At 41.2% G+C, this 15,518-nt stretch overlaps 1 protein-coding gene and 1 long non-coding RNA gene across 2 annotated transcripts in view; one reads left to right on the top strand and one right to left on the bottom strand.

Moving 5' to 3' along the window:
• Positions 1-4,682, top strand: part of LOC141101449 (uncharacterized) — a 99,450-nt gene extending 94,768 nt beyond the window's left edge. Inside the window, exon 2 of the long non-coding RNA XR_012234978.1 lies at positions 4,497-4,682. This is a non-coding gene — a long non-coding RNA (uncharacterized lncRNA). The remainder of the gene's footprint in view (positions 1-4,496) is intronic.
• CRACDL (CRACD like) overlaps positions 1-15,518 on the bottom strand; it is a 167,985-nt gene that overhangs the window by 7,364 nt on the left and 145,103 nt on the right. Inside the window, exon 9 of the mRNA XM_073590550.1 lies at positions 4,468-4,634. Within this exon, the coding sequence (XP_073446651.1) occupies positions 4,468-4,634 (167 nt within the window). The remainder of the gene's footprint in view (positions 1-4,467; positions 4,635-15,518) is intronic.

Here is a 15,518-nt window from a genome sequence, read left to right as displayed (position 1 = left end):
CTGCTTACCACCATCAGACGATGCAAAGACGAGACGGAGGCAGAATTCAGTTGTAACAGATCCGGGTTTATTGGCCGTCCTCCTGACGACCTTAGCCATGCACCGCAGTTCCTTTACAGCTCTCCATTTCCAGGTCCGGGTACCTCTCACCTTTCCTTTAGTCGTGATGACGTCCCTTGCTGATCTTTTGCTGGAGCTGTCCAAGACCAATCTACCGCCAGCGCTTCACCTGCCGAGGTCGTCGTCCAGTCGTTACTCCCGGGGCCTCGTCTGTCCTGCGGTACGTCGTGTCAGGGCCACCCCCCTGACTGTCTTCTCCTGTCAGTCCCCTGGTCGAGCTCTTCACCGTTCTCCATCTTCTGTCCTGAGTCTTTCTCTGCTGAGCTCCTCCCGGGACTAGCCTAACCTCTGGAACCCCAACCAGTCCTATTTATCCCCTCTCTCACTGGGAATTCCCCTCCTGGGTTCCTATCACCCCGCCCCCCATGACTAAGCAGTTTCTATAGCCGTAAGCTGATGTTAAGTCCTGAACTACACTCCCCCCTGCCATCTTGTGGTCAAATTTCGGTACTGCACTCCCTTTTCTGTCTTTCCCTGCTGTTACCTTTCTGTCATTGCCAATCTTCGTCTGTAGTGCACAAATCGTCCCCTCCTACTTCCAGTCAGGTCTGTCCGTCAAGTCACCTTCCCCACACCACTACAGCAGCACACGCGGAAGCAAGCGTCTGGCGGTGGTAAAAGCTTCTTATGGTAACTCGGCGAGGTTACGAAGATTTGCTGTGGCTCGGCGGGGCCACGAAGATTAAAAGCTTCTTATGGTAACTCGGCAGGGTTCTGAAGATTTGCTGTGGATCCACGAAGTCTGCAGTGCGGAGCCGTGTAGAGCAGAGGCGTACAGAGCTGTGCAAAGCAGTGCGGAGCCGTGCAGTGAGGTGCAAAGCCTTGCAGAGCAGTGCAGAGTCCCGCTGTGCAGATCCGTGCAGAGCCTTGCGGAGCCGGACAGTGCCTGGCAGCTGCCCACAATTGTTTGTTGCTGTCTGAATTATAAGAGCTAGTGTATCTTACTTTTTGCTTGAAACATTATTATATGTTTTTGCGCCATGAAGTTTACCAAATGGTAACAAAATGAAATCTTAACAGCTAGTGTTTAGCTTGGATCTTGGATTTGGATTTCAAATTTCAAATATTTCATGTTTGCATGCTATAGCGCTACCGAGTGCTACTTTATTTGTTGGTTATATATGGAGATGACTACTCTTAGTTTGCACCTGTTCACACCTGTTTTCTGTTTGGATATGCCGGTCAGTCTTTTGATATTTGTATACCTTAGCTCGCTGACTGCGAACTCTACCCCTCAGCCTCAGGCATTTTTACTTATAGCAGGATCCTACCTTCCCATATGAATGCAGGCTTTAGCCCAAGAGAAGATTCACAAAGTCGGTTTCCCAGCCACGAGAATCTGGCTGCTGGGTACAAATGTATTGGCCAATTTATGCGCTAGGTTTTCTCAATTTTTCTAATTTTCTAGATAAGTAATGCAATTCAAATTTCATCTATTTAATCTTTACATGCTATAGTGCTTCAGAGTGCTACTTTATTTGTTGGTTTGCTTGGACCTAGGATAGAAGTAGACAGAAAGAAGTGACTTATGGGTGCCAAGGGATGTTCATTATTCACTAGATTATTAAAAATTGGACAATCACGATTCCACCACTCGCATTTTACTAAGGACACTGCGAGTGACAGCTGAGTCGCCATATAACATCAGGCGAGTGCTAAGCTGTCAGGATTGTGAATGACAGCTCAGCTGCCCAATCTGAGACAGGGGCGTGCTGAGCTGTCAGTACTGTTAATGACAGCTTAGTTGTCCAATCTGGCCAGGCCTGTGCAGTTTCCTCCAGGTGTCGCCCGTTCCGAGCGATTACCTGGCTAGCTGGCTGGCAGTGATTAAAACATTGTCAGTTGTAGCCTTGCTCAACTAGTGTGTGTTTGATCTGTGCTCTCAGTTCTTATATTCTGATTTTTGTTGCCCGACCTTGGATTTGCTTTTTCCTAGCCTCTTTGTCTTGATCCGCTACATTCCTAGAATTCTGACGCCGGACTGTGACCTGACTACGCCTTTGTCTCACTCCTCTGTTTATGATGTATATTCCTGGCTTATGACCTCTTACTCCTTAACTTCCCCGACTCACGGCTTGTACATGAGAAGTGACTCAGCATCACAGACAAATGTACCATACTAAGTCTTCTGAGAGTGATCTAGTGATCAGTCTTCAAGTACAAACTTTAGTCATCAAGATATTGGTGAAGTGCTGGACCTTGTTCCGTTCTTTGCAGGCCCTATGAAGTGGTCTATGATGGATTTCTCGGGTAACCTGGTGAACTCATCTGACATCATCATCATCATAGGCCTTTTAAGGCTGGCTTTGTCAGAGGTTGTGTGCTTTTGATGTTAAGTAGCATTGTCCATAGTTACCTCAAGTTGGTCAGGACATTTTGTCTACATCACTGGGCTGAGCTCCATCCAGGTATCTACCATCCTTTCTGCTGCTCCTCACTTACACGCTGCAACTGGCATGATTTCCAAGCTCAGTCTGGCTTACTAGGTGTTGTTTATATCTCAATATGCAAGATAACAACACATAGTAATTGTTCTCATCTTAATCACATCTAACCTTTGCAATCAAAGTACACATCTTTTCAAGTGTGTCAACAGTTTTCAATTTTCTTCTGTTACATTGCTGCTATTAACGCTGGAATATTCCAGACCCCATTTACTTCTTAATTACTTTTATGTCCTGCTAGACACTTACCAGACTGCAGTTCTATGATTTAACTGCTTCCCTGATGGAACATATCAATTTCCTATCAGTTACTGTTCTTGTGTCAATCTGCACACCTGCCTCAGCTTCAGTAGTGCTATGTACTCTGCTTGTTTGTCTGCCATCATGAAAACCCTGCTGTCTAGGTCCTCAATGATAAACACATAGGTTGAAATCCCACCAAGGACATTTGCAAGGAGCTTGTATGTTCTCCCTATCTCTGTATTTGCGTGGATTTCCTCCATGTACTCTGGATTCCTCCGACACTCCAAAGACAAAATGATGAAAAATTTAGATTTTGAGCTCCAGTGGGGACAGTGATGCTAATGTTTGTAAAGTGCTGTGGAATATTATGGTGCTATACAAGCATCATTACCTCCAGCCTGTGCTGCTCACCCAGGCCTTCAGCTTACAGAATCCACCTTACCAGGAGAGCCCTTAACAATCGTCTCTTGTGCGAACTGCAGAAAAGACATTTTCCCACTGGACCACAAAGACCAGGATGACATTCTGTTAGCAGCTAGGGTGTACTTGCTACTTTTTTTTAAGAGACACTCAAAAACAAGAATACCTAGAAGACCAAATGCTTCAAATGATAAATACATCCAATACGAATAGAAGCTATGTCTAGAAATATGAAACTTTATTGAAAAATGTTCATAAAAACATGAAACCATATAAAAGAGAGTGGAGGACATGACAATTAGGTCACCACATCAAAAGGCAAATGGCAATAACAACAATTTAGATGAATATGTCCATGAAGTAGATTAATCATATCCATAGAGCACAGTAAATTGGGCCATATAAATATGTGCCAAAAGTTAATATGTGATTAGTATACAGAAAGAATGGATAGACTCTATGGAAAGAAATGGAGTAAATGCCCTTCACAGAAACCAGACAGGGGTAACAAATGTCAAAGTTATGTAAAAGTAATTACGTATAAGTGCAACCAGTAATATACACAAATGTACCCCAAGGCTGGAAGTGAAGAAAAATGCGTGTGCAGTTAGAGCATATTTACCTTTGACATTTGTTACCCCTGTCTGGTTTCTGTGAAGGGCATTTACTCCATTTCTTTCCATAGAGTCTATCCATTCTTTCTGTATACTAATCACATATTAACTTTTGGCACATATTTATATGGCCCAATTTACTGTGCTCTATGGATATGATTAATCTACTTCATGGACATATTCATCTAAATTGTTGTTATTGCCATTTGCCTTTTGATGTGGTGACCTAATTGTCATGTCCTCCACTCTCTTTTATATGGTTTCATGTTTTTATGAACATTTTTCAATAAAGTTTCATATTTCTAGACATAGCTTCTATTCGTATTGGATGTATTTTTTTTTAAGAGAGCAAAAGTTCATGTGCTCTGCCAGGAGTGTATAAAATAATAATAATAATAATAATAATAATAATAATAATAATAATTTTATTTATATAGCGCCAACAAATTGAGCAGCATTTTACAATTAAGTGGTGACATGTACAGACAATAAAGACATCATAAAGTAACACAGTACAGAAGTAACAGGAGGAATGAGGGCCCTGCTCACAAGCTTACAATCTATATTTTCCCATAATTTAAGCAAATGAAAAAAATAAAAAATTGTACACAGTTTTTGAATATTACCTCTGCTCTTTCTTTGTCTTGCTTTTCAGAATCCTGGTTTACAGTGCGGTGTTCAGAGACAGGACGATCTTTAAGACTTCTTTGTTTCTTTAGAGCCATAGACATCCATGAAGGCTCTATTTTGCTTTCAGCTGCCTTCATATGTTCTGTTACGGGAGTGTTTTTATCTGAAGATAAAACATATATAAAAGGAAGTAAATATAGTTCCATATGTACTTTCAGGTTGGTATTTTTCATATTACTGAATTTTTATTGCAGAATTAGAATTTGATGTCAAACCTTTCTGTCAACCACAGTTCTTTACCTTTCTTTAAACCACACACTTCTTTACCAACTGTAATAATTAATTAATTGTACTATACATAAAGAATATAGCAAACTATATTTTAGCAAAAATGTATATTAGTTACATCTGTTGTATGACTGAATCAATGTATCACAGGTACAGTACATCTGTTGTATGACTGAGAAATTCAATATACTGTATATTAGGCTTTATTGCGGGAAATCCTCCTAAGGCTATGTTTCTAGAGCTTGGGGTCTTAAAAAGGCTGAACTTTTATGAAATATTACATGCAGGTCCACAGTATCGATTATAAGAAGAGTGATACTTGTAAAATATGCAGGATATCAGGAAAAAAAATCAATGACAGGTAAACGTTGTCGTCAAATTGTATTTTTTTTTTTTCATAAACATGTTTTTGTTTTTTTTTATTCATAAGCATTTTATTCACTGCACCACAGACCCTGGAAGGGCGTAATTAATCGACCACCTGGTTCTACTACAGACCCTGATGGAGTGGTTAGACTTGAGCCGCAGATGTTCGTCAGGTACCACTCCAGGATAGACCCTGGAACTGCAGCAGCTGACCCCAAGGTGACAGGTACGAAGTGACAGACTTGGAGTAGCTGGAAGGGCAGAAACAGGATCAATGCCAGAATGGATATTGGAGCTGGTTCAGACAAAAGAGATTCAGGACTGTAGGGTTGGCTCAGGTTTCAGGCAGAACCAAATGGCAGGATCAAACAGGACGGATTCAAGGTATAGGTTTGGGATTAGACAGGATGGTAGCACGTGCAGGTATTGGTTTAGACTAGGCAGGTTCAAAAAGGAAGTGCTGGTTGAGGTTCTGGGTAACGGGACAGGTACTGGAACAAGAACCTGACAATGGACTTAGCAGCTTGCAGACTAACAAAATACTAATGTAACTCAGGCACCTTCCAACAGATGAAGATGCCTTAAGTCATAAGTGCCTCTCAGCTATTGACTAGGGACACATCAAGTGCGTGCAGTCTTTTAAGAGACAGGAAGCATGCATGCGCACCCTAAGCGCGCTGCTAGGAGACCTGCGCGGTGTGCACAGGCCCTGGGACACAGGAGGCACGACGAGACCCGGAACAGAGCACATGGCTGGGCGGCCACCTCTGTGAGTATGTCGGCATCCATGCAGCAATGCTGGCATTACAACATGACTGCATATTTTCTTTACATGTAATATTAAATATATTAAATTGCATGTCAAAAAGGATAGTTTTGTTTTGTGTTTACACGAAGCACTGCAATCAAGTTTTATACAGAACAGAGAATGCCTTAGGACTATTTTAACCCCATTCTACTGGAACAACACGTCCATCTTGAACTATCCTCCCACCTCTCTTCTTGCTCCCTCCTTGACCACTTGCAATCCAGCTTCCGGCCACACCACTCCACTGAAACTGCCCTAACTAAGGTCACCAATGACCTACTAGCCACCAAGGCCAAGCGACACTACTCTGTCCTCCTCCTGGACCTGTCCTCTGCCTTTGACACAGTGGACCATTCCCTATTACTACAGACCCTCTCATCTCTTGGTATCACAGACTTGGCCCTATCTTGGATGGCGTCATACCTAGCAGACCGGACATTCAGCGTCTCCCATTCGCACGTCACCTCCTCACCGCGCACCCTATCCGTCGGAGTCCCGCAAGGTTCAATCCTAGGGCCCCTGATCTTCTCCGTTTATACCTTCGGCCTCGGACAGCTCATAGAATCTCATGGCTTTCAGTATCATCTCTATGCTGATGACACACAGATCTACATCTCTGGACCAGATAGCACCTCCCTACTGAACAGAATCCCTCAATGTCTGTCCGCTATTTCATCCTTCTTCTCCGCTAGATTTCTAAAACTTAATATGGACAAAACAGAATTAATCATCTTTCACCCATCTCACGCGACCCCCCAACAGTCCTATCCATTAAAGTAAATGGCTGCCAACTCTCTCCAGTCCCACAAGCTCGCTGCCTCGGGGTTATCCTTGACACTGATCTCTCTTTCAAACCACATATCCAAGCCCTTTCCGCTTCCTGCCGACTTCAACTCAAAAATATTTCACGGATCCGTACATTCCTCAACCAAGAATCTGCAAAAACCCTAATCCATGCCCTCATCATCTCCCGCCTTGACTACTGCAACCTCCTGCTCTGTGGCCTCCGCTCTAACACTCTCGCACCCCTCCAATCTATTCTTAACTCTGCTGCCCGACTAATCCACCTGTCCCCCGCTATTCCCTGGCCTCTCCCCTCTGTCAATCACTGCACTGGCTCCCCATTACCCAAAGACTCCAGTTCAAAACCCTAACCATGACATACATAGCCATCCACAACCTGAGTCCTCAGTACATCTGTGACCTAGTCTCCCGGCACTTACCTGTACGAAACCTCCGATCCTCACAAGATCTCCTTCTGTACTCCCCTCTTATCTCCTCTTCCCACAATCGCATACAAGATTTCTCCCGCACATCCCCTCTACTCTGGAACTCTCTACCACAACATATCAGACTCTCGCCTACCATGGAAACCTTCAAAAAGAACTTGAAGACCTACCTCTTCCGACAAGCCTACAACTTGCAGTAACCACCGATCCTCCAAACCGCTGCATGACCAGCCCTACCCTCGCCTACTGTATCCTCACCCATCCCATTGTAGATTGTGAGCCCTCGCGGGCAGGGTCCTCTCTCATCCTGTACCAGTCATGACTTGTATTGTCGAAGATTACTGTACTTGTATGTTTTATGTATACCCCTCCTCACATGTAAAGCGCCATGGAATAAACGGCGCTATAATAATAAATAATAATAATAATTCCCGAACTTGGACGTATTCAGTACGACATGGTTGGTAAGTACTTACCAACTTTGGAAGTACTGTGTACGTCATGGCTAAAATGTGGCATTGGGACCACAGTCTAGGTAATCACATTAAGGTGCATTAAAGTTGCTGTTTTTAACGGTGGATTTTGTTCTCCCCTTCGCAACTACGAATCTGTGATTTGCTGTTCAATTCTGAACAGCCAGTCACAGCATTTTCAGTGTTTCAGGTAAAGAAATTGACTAAACCACTGATGTCTGACCTATGATCAGTGTTGTAACAGCACCAATCATAGGCTGGAGCTTAGCAATGGCAACGTCACCAGGCCCAGCTCTGATTGGTGCGATCGGATGATGACGTTGATCACACCAATCATAGTGCGCATAGACGATCTGACCTCAGTATGACCGTCATGCACTACCTAACTCTAGCTTTGGACATGTGCAGAGCGGTCATACTGTTGTTCTGGCGCACTGTGCTGGGCCTTTTGGTGCCACAGACTTTTTGAAGTCTGTGCTGTCACTGCTGTTGGTGTTCCTGTGATTCCTGAAAGAATATGTTCCTGATCTGTTACTGATCCCTAGCTTATTCCTAATACACTCTAATCCCCCTCTCCCACCCTTTTGCCCCTTCCTCCTCTGACAAACCCCCTCCCCACCACCTCTTCTGCTGCCGAGAGCAAATCAGTACTTGCTTGCTCATTTTTTGGCAGTTTTTTATCTTTGTGCAACCTGCAGCAAACGAGTGCTGATCAGTGATGCAATCACTGATCAGTGTCTATGCTTGTTGTTTTTCAGGACTATTTTCGTCCCTGTCTATCCACCCTTTATACCACCTTCATGCGTGCATTATGCAGCCACCGAGTGCTGATCAGTGACACAAATCACTGATCTGCCGTCATGCTCACTGTTTTCCAAGATTTTTTTCCCCTAAATAATTTTTCTCCCCTACCCCTTTGCACCACTCCATGCATGCATCCTGCAACCACTGAGCAGCTGATCAGACCCACATCACTGAATGGCATCAGTGTTCGCTTCTGGCCAGCACTTTTTTTTCCTGTATATTTTTTTATCCATTATTTGCACCACATCCGTGCGTGCATCTAAAAGCCGATGAGCATTGTTCAGTGACACACATCACTGTTCAACCTCCGGCTGTTTTTTTTTGTGAAAAAAAGACCTGAATTAAAATTAATTTAGATTAGTTAATAGGACTAGGTTAGGGACAGTAAAAATATACCGTAGAAATCAGCATCTACTACAGTATTTTTTACTAAATATAGTCAGGGTTAGTGGCAGATATCAAAGCAGAAAAAAAGAATCACATCCATGCATGCATCCTCCAGCCTTTGAGTACTGATCAACAAAACATATTACAAATCAGCCTCCGGTTGTTGTTTTTTCTTTTGTTTGTTTAAAAAAAATATAAATAAAACAATTTAGATTAGTTGATAGGACTAGATTATGGACAGTAAAAATATACTGTAGTAATTGGCAACTACTACAGTATTTTTTACTGAATATAGTCATGGTTATGTCACATAGTTGCGGACGCTCAGTAATTGTTTTTTTACTGTCACTCTTGTAGTAAATTTGTTTTACATTTTACCAAATTTTTATATTATTTATATTTTATTTTGATATTTTTCTTTCTAGATATTTTTCTTATTTTTTCTCTTCCAAATAAAAAAGTTTACACCACTCATACACGCACACCTGAACAAAATTTGGTACACAAACACCAAATACGTTAAAAAATGGCCCGCTCGTCCCAATCATGGTATTCAACAAAGGAACCATATGCCTTCCTGATAGTGAGGAAGAGGATGCCACTATCCTTTATTTTCCATCCTCCTCGTCTTCCTCAAGTGATACCGAACCGCCATACAGATTCCCCAGTATAATGAACCAGAGCCCACCATTACTGACCCTGTATGGACCTCACACCCCACATATTATGAGCCACAGATTCCTGATTTTGTAAAACAATCAGGAATCCAATTTGATACCACTGGCTTCACAGAAATAAACTTTTTCAAATTCATGTTCTCTGAGGATTTTGTAAGCCTCATAGAGGCTGAGACAAGTTTATACATCCAGCAATCTTGGCCTAAAACATCACTACTTCAGTTTCTAACTGGACCACTGTAGACGCAGAAGAAATGAAGATGTTTTGGGACTTATTCTTCACATGGGGTTAGTGAAGAAGCCAGAACTTCGGCAATATTGGAGTGTGGATGTTTTATACAACACTCTACTGTTCTGCATTGCATAGCTATTACCCTTAAACGTTTTGAGGCCATCCACAAATTTTTACATTACAACAGTAATGAACGAATGTTCTCCCTGAGATGACCCCAACTTTGACCAACTTTTTAAAGCTCAGCCGGCCATTGATCACTTCAGCAGCAAGTTTTCTGAAGTGTACGTTCCCCAAAGGGACATCTGCATGGAGGAGTCCCTAATACATTTCAAGGGGGAGCTCAAATTCCGACACTACCTGCCCAGTAAGAGGGCCAGGTATGGAATAAAATTCAACAAGTTGTGAGAGAATACCTCAGGATACAACCACGGGTTTAAAGTTTATAAAGGGAAGGACACGCGGGGATCAACACCTTGAATTCCCTCCTGTCCTGGGAGTGAGTGGGAAAATTGTGTGGGATTTGGTGCGCCCACTGCTCTGTGTAGATAACTTTTATACAAGTCCCTCTCTGCGCGAGCTACCGCAGCCTGTGGTACTGTCCCCTAAAATCAGAAAGGCCTTCCTAAGACGCTAATTGGAAAGATGCTCAGGAAGGGTGAGAGCAGATTCCAATGTACCGACAACTTTCTGGTGGTCAAGTACAAGACACATGTCCTTTACTTGACCACCATACACTGTGATGGCAGCACCCCCACCATTGTACGAGATACCTCTACACAGGTCCACAAACTAGACTGAGTTCTGGGCTATAACAAGAAGATGAGGGGAGTTGACCTCTCTGATCAAGTCCTCCAGCCGTACAGTGCCATGAGAAAAGACAAGGTGTGGTGCCAGAAGCTGGTTATGCACATCGTACAGATGGCAATGTACAACACGTTCGTGCTATCATGAGGTGCAGGCTACACCGCTAAGTTGTACCTTCAGTTCCAGGACAGGGTGATAAAGGGCCTAATATTTGGCAGTCAGGAAGGAGAGGATCAAGTACTTCTGGAACTGAAGGTGCTCATATTGTAGCAGGCCAACATTTGCTTGGTGAGGTCCCTAAAGCCCCAAAGAAAGTAAGTTTGTAAAAAAGGTGCCGACTGTGTTACAGAAGGAGGATAAGAAAGGACACCATTTGGTAATGCGACACCTGCCCCGACAAACTGGCCTGTCTAAAACAATGCTTCAAACTGTACCACAAATCCATGGACTACAAACTTAATTTTTTACTTATACAAGTCACGTATGCCAACCTGATGCACTCTATACAACTCACATATACTAACCTGATGCACTCTATACAACTCACATATACCAACCTGATGCACTCTACACTACTCACATATACCAACCTGATGCATTCTACACAATTCACGTATGCCAACCTAATGCTTGCTACACAACTATCATAGGCCAAACTGATGCACTGTACACTACTCACGTATGCCAACCTGTTGCAAGCTACACATCTCATGTGTGGCAACTTGATGCACTCTACACAATTTGCATATGACACATTATAAAATTCACATACAAGGAAAACACTAGATCAAATCCAATACAGGTATACTTGTGGGGGGGTGTCTACTGTTTAGGCATATCAGGGGCTCTCTAAATGCGACATGATGCCCCCATACCATTCCATCAAAGACTGCGTTCCAAACCATCACTCCTTCCTTTCAAGCCCTGCCGTGCACCCAAACAGTAGTTTTCTCCCACATGGGTATCAGCATGCTCAGGAGAAATTTTTTCCTGTTATCTTTTTGAAAATAACAAAATTGGGGCTAAAAGAATATTTTAGTTTAAAATAGCGGCAGATTATGGTGCTTACCACACATTTAGATAAGTTCCTTGAGAGGTCTAGTTTCCAAAATGGCACTTGTGGGGGTGTTTCCACTGTTTAAGCACATCTCCAAACACAACATGGCAGCCACTCTCAATTCCAGCCAATTTTGCGTTAAAGTCAAACAGTGCTCCTTTCCTACCGAGTCCTGCCGTGAGCCTAAACAGCAGTTTTCCCCACATATGGGGTATTGGCATACTCAGGAGAAAATGCACGACAGTTTTGGAGGTCTATTTTCTCCTGTTACCCTTGTGAAAATAAATAAATTTGGGGCTAAAAGAATATTTTTGTGAAAAAAAGTTAAATATTTCTTTTTCCTTTCTTATTGGTTCAGTTCCTGTGAAACACCTGAAAGGATAATAAACTTCTTGAATGGGGTTTTGAGTACCTTGAGTGCAGTTTTTAGGATAGTACCACTTTTGTGTATTTTCTGTCATATAGGCCCCTCAAAGTCGCTTCAAATGTGAAGTGATATCTAAAAAATATTTTTTGTAAATTTTGTTGGAAAAATGAGAAATCACTGGTCACCTTTTGACCCTTCTATCTACCTAACAAAAAAAATATGTTTCAAAAATTGTGCTGATGTAAAGTAGACATGTGGTAAATGTTATTTATGAACTATTTTGTGTGACATAACTCTGGTTTAAGGGAATAAAAATTAAAATTTTGAAAATGTCAAAATTTTCCAAATTTCCGATTTTTTTTTCCACAAATAATCGCAAGTTATATCAAACAAGTTTTAACACTAACATGAAGTACAGTATGTCACAAAAAATTTTCTCATAATCAGTGGGATCCATTGAAGCGTTCCAGAGTTATTACCACATAAATTGACACTGGTCAGAATTGTAAAATTTGTCCTGGTCATGAAGGTGAAAACAGGCTTGGGGTAAAGGCGTTAAAGAAGAATTTTCAACAATTTTTTTTTTTAATCTGTTCTAACTAACTTTCGAATTATGTGAGGCATATTAATATACTTACTTGATTGCTGTATTCTCCAGATTTCCAGGGTCGCACCAGTGCTCTTTTTGACCACATGACTTTCAAACAGACTAAGTGGCTCATATAGGGGTTTATGTGTAAGTCGGAAGTTGGTTTTTCTCTGTAAGTCTATGGAGTCTCGTTCTGACATTCCATAGACTTAGATTGAGGGAAGTGGCTGCACCCCACACAACAGTCATTGTGCGAACTGGCAAAAAAGCAGAGCACTCACTTGAGGATTGGAACGGCACTAGAAACCAGGTAAGACAGCAATTGGCAAGTATATTAAAACACTTGTACATCATTACGTAAGTACTTGAGACAGTTTATGAAGTAAAAATTCTGTCGGGACTTGAACTGTAGCTAAACAAAAAGAAATGTACACAGCAAAATTGGTATGCCAATTGTACTCTTGCACCCAATACATTATTATATTTGCGCCTTTTTTAAAGTTTATTTTTTATGAGCTGTGTTTTTTTTCTTGTTTTCCACTTTTGGGCAGAGTGCAGTGTCTCCAACTATTTTTTTCCAATTAATTGCTACTTTTTAAAAAGTCACAAAACCTGGCACAATTTCACTCTTGTTCAGCCTTGGTGTAGTTTTATGCATGTTTTTCAAAAGGTTGCACAACAGGGAAGAAGCCCTTAGTTTACCTTTGCCAAATTCATGAACCATTTTGATGAATTTGGGGCAATATACATCAGCAAATATCTCAAAGCCAAAATGGAGAGTGACTTTAAAAAAAACACAGATGATGAATCAGTGCCAAATATTGCAGATTGTAGTATCTTGTTGCACCTCGTAAATCTACAAGTCACAGGTTGCAGGCAATTGGTAAATTATTTGTGTATAATACATTAAAAATGTTTTTCCTTCTATCAAAACATTTCGATTAGTGGTAACCTGACTTTTTCCAAGCTTTCTTCCTGCTAAGACTTCTGTACTAATATTGTTGCGAAGTAGTAAAATAAATGTCTTCCATAGCCCAATAGTCTCAAAGTCCCAACTCGACAAGCTCTGTGCATGTGTTATTAAAATACATCTAGAAGATGCCAATTAACTACGGCAATTTTAGATTTGCAGAACCTTTGCTTGGCAACTATTACTGCTATGATTTAATGGATACGAGATAGCCAGCAGGCTGCTTATTGTTCTTGGATTCTAAAAATACATTCACAATTTGGTAAACCTTTAGTGCACCTTCTGTTAAGTGTGACTAATGGTACCATTTACATACCTGACAGCGGAGGATTTGAATCTATGATCACTAAATACCAAGTATTAAGAATACCGAAGAGCTTTAAATTTGGCACTAGACACTGTATTAATAATTCCTTCTCTAAAAGGCACTTAGCAATGCTGATAGATGCCAGCAGTTTCCTAATGTTCATTTAGTGGCAACTTTATTAGGTACATCTGTTTTTTTTCAATTCAAATATCCAAGCAGGCAATCACATTTGGAGAAAGTCTTAAACTAGAATTGGGCAGAAATGTGATATTGGTACCAAATTACTGTATATGCTTTGAGTAACTCAGGAATTGTTAATGTCCCTGAATTTTTTTTTAATCTCTAGAATTTAAAAGTTTCTGAATTTTATAAAGAAATGGGGACATCTACAAGCTACAGTGTATATTAAAAGTTTACAAACCCCTGTTAAAATGCCAGGTATCTGTCATGTAAAAAATTATACCAAGAAGAATCATTTTAGAACTTTTTCCACCTTTACTGTCACCCATAATTTGCAAAAACAAATAATTTTGAGGTGGAAAATAATAGTAACGAAAATAAAATAATCATCTTCTAATAATTGGGGATGTGGTTGTGTTAAGAATTATCCAATCACATTTAAACTCATGTTAAATATTAGTCAGCGCACAGCTGCCATCATATAAAGTGATTTTCATTAACTCTGTATAAAGTTTAGCTGTTCTAGTAGGAATTTCCTAAAATTTTCTTATTTGCATTTTACAGCAAAAGTGATGGTCCGTAAACAGCTTACAACATAACAAAGGCATTGCATTGTTGTAAGTTATCAGTCAGGAGAAAAGTATTTCCTAGGCATTAGCTATACAGTGGGACATTAAGAAGACATTTATCAAGGAGCGGCTTAAATTTAGCATAACACTGACATTATATAAAACTAGGCGGCCCTCAAAAACTGATTAAAAGACAAGAAGTAAATTAGTTTGGTGGCTGTTAAGAGGCCATCAGCAACATTAAAGGAGCTGTAGGAATTTCTGGCAAGTACTGGTTGTGTGACAAAAATCTCCCATATTCTTTATACGCCTGCTGTCATCTATTCTGTGGGGTAGGGTTGTAAGACGGAAGCCTTTTCTTACAAAGAAAAACATCTGATTGACCGCTGGTTCTGCATTGATGCACTGTAGAGCTGGCAGTCAGCCAGTGCCGAGGTGGGCTTTGAGTTCTGTGAATGTTGACTGTAATTGCTCTGAGCATGCCTGTATGACTGAAAGCTGGCGACCTGGAAGAAATAAAGTTTGTTTTCTCCCAGGTGCTGCGGCTTTAGTACAGTGGTCAGGCACTTTTATAATGTTATTAACCTGCAGATTAATCCTATATCTTCAGGTTTAGGCCATGTTCACATGTTCAATACATCAGTATTTGCAAGAAGTGGAACAATCAGAGGAAAAGTATAATAGAAACACGTTACCACTTCTGTATTTTTCACCCACTCCTGGTTTTGGCTTCCAAATACTGAGGTAAAATACTGAACAAATACTGAACATGTGAATGTGGCCTAATAGTGTTATCAGGTTCACTTCAAGCCAAAAGGAAGGCTGCAGTAAGTTAAGTAATCAAATCTGTCATAAGTGGTATTCAAAGTAACTAGGGAAGAGCGGACCCATGGATGGCTACAGTTAAAAGTTTGGTTCGGGACCGAACTTGACAACA

Source organism: Dendrobates tinctorius, unplaced genomic scaffold (genome assembly GCF_039654945.1).
Source record: "Dendrobates tinctorius isolate UK_male_01 unplaced genomic scaffold, ASM3965494v1 ptg000117l, whole genome shotgun sequence".
Taxonomy (NCBI): Eukaryota; Metazoa; Chordata; class Amphibia; order Anura; family Dendrobatidae; genus Dendrobates; species Dendrobates tinctorius.
Note: the sequence above shows the minus strand (reverse complement) of the source record. Positions and strands in the feature narration are given on the sequence as shown.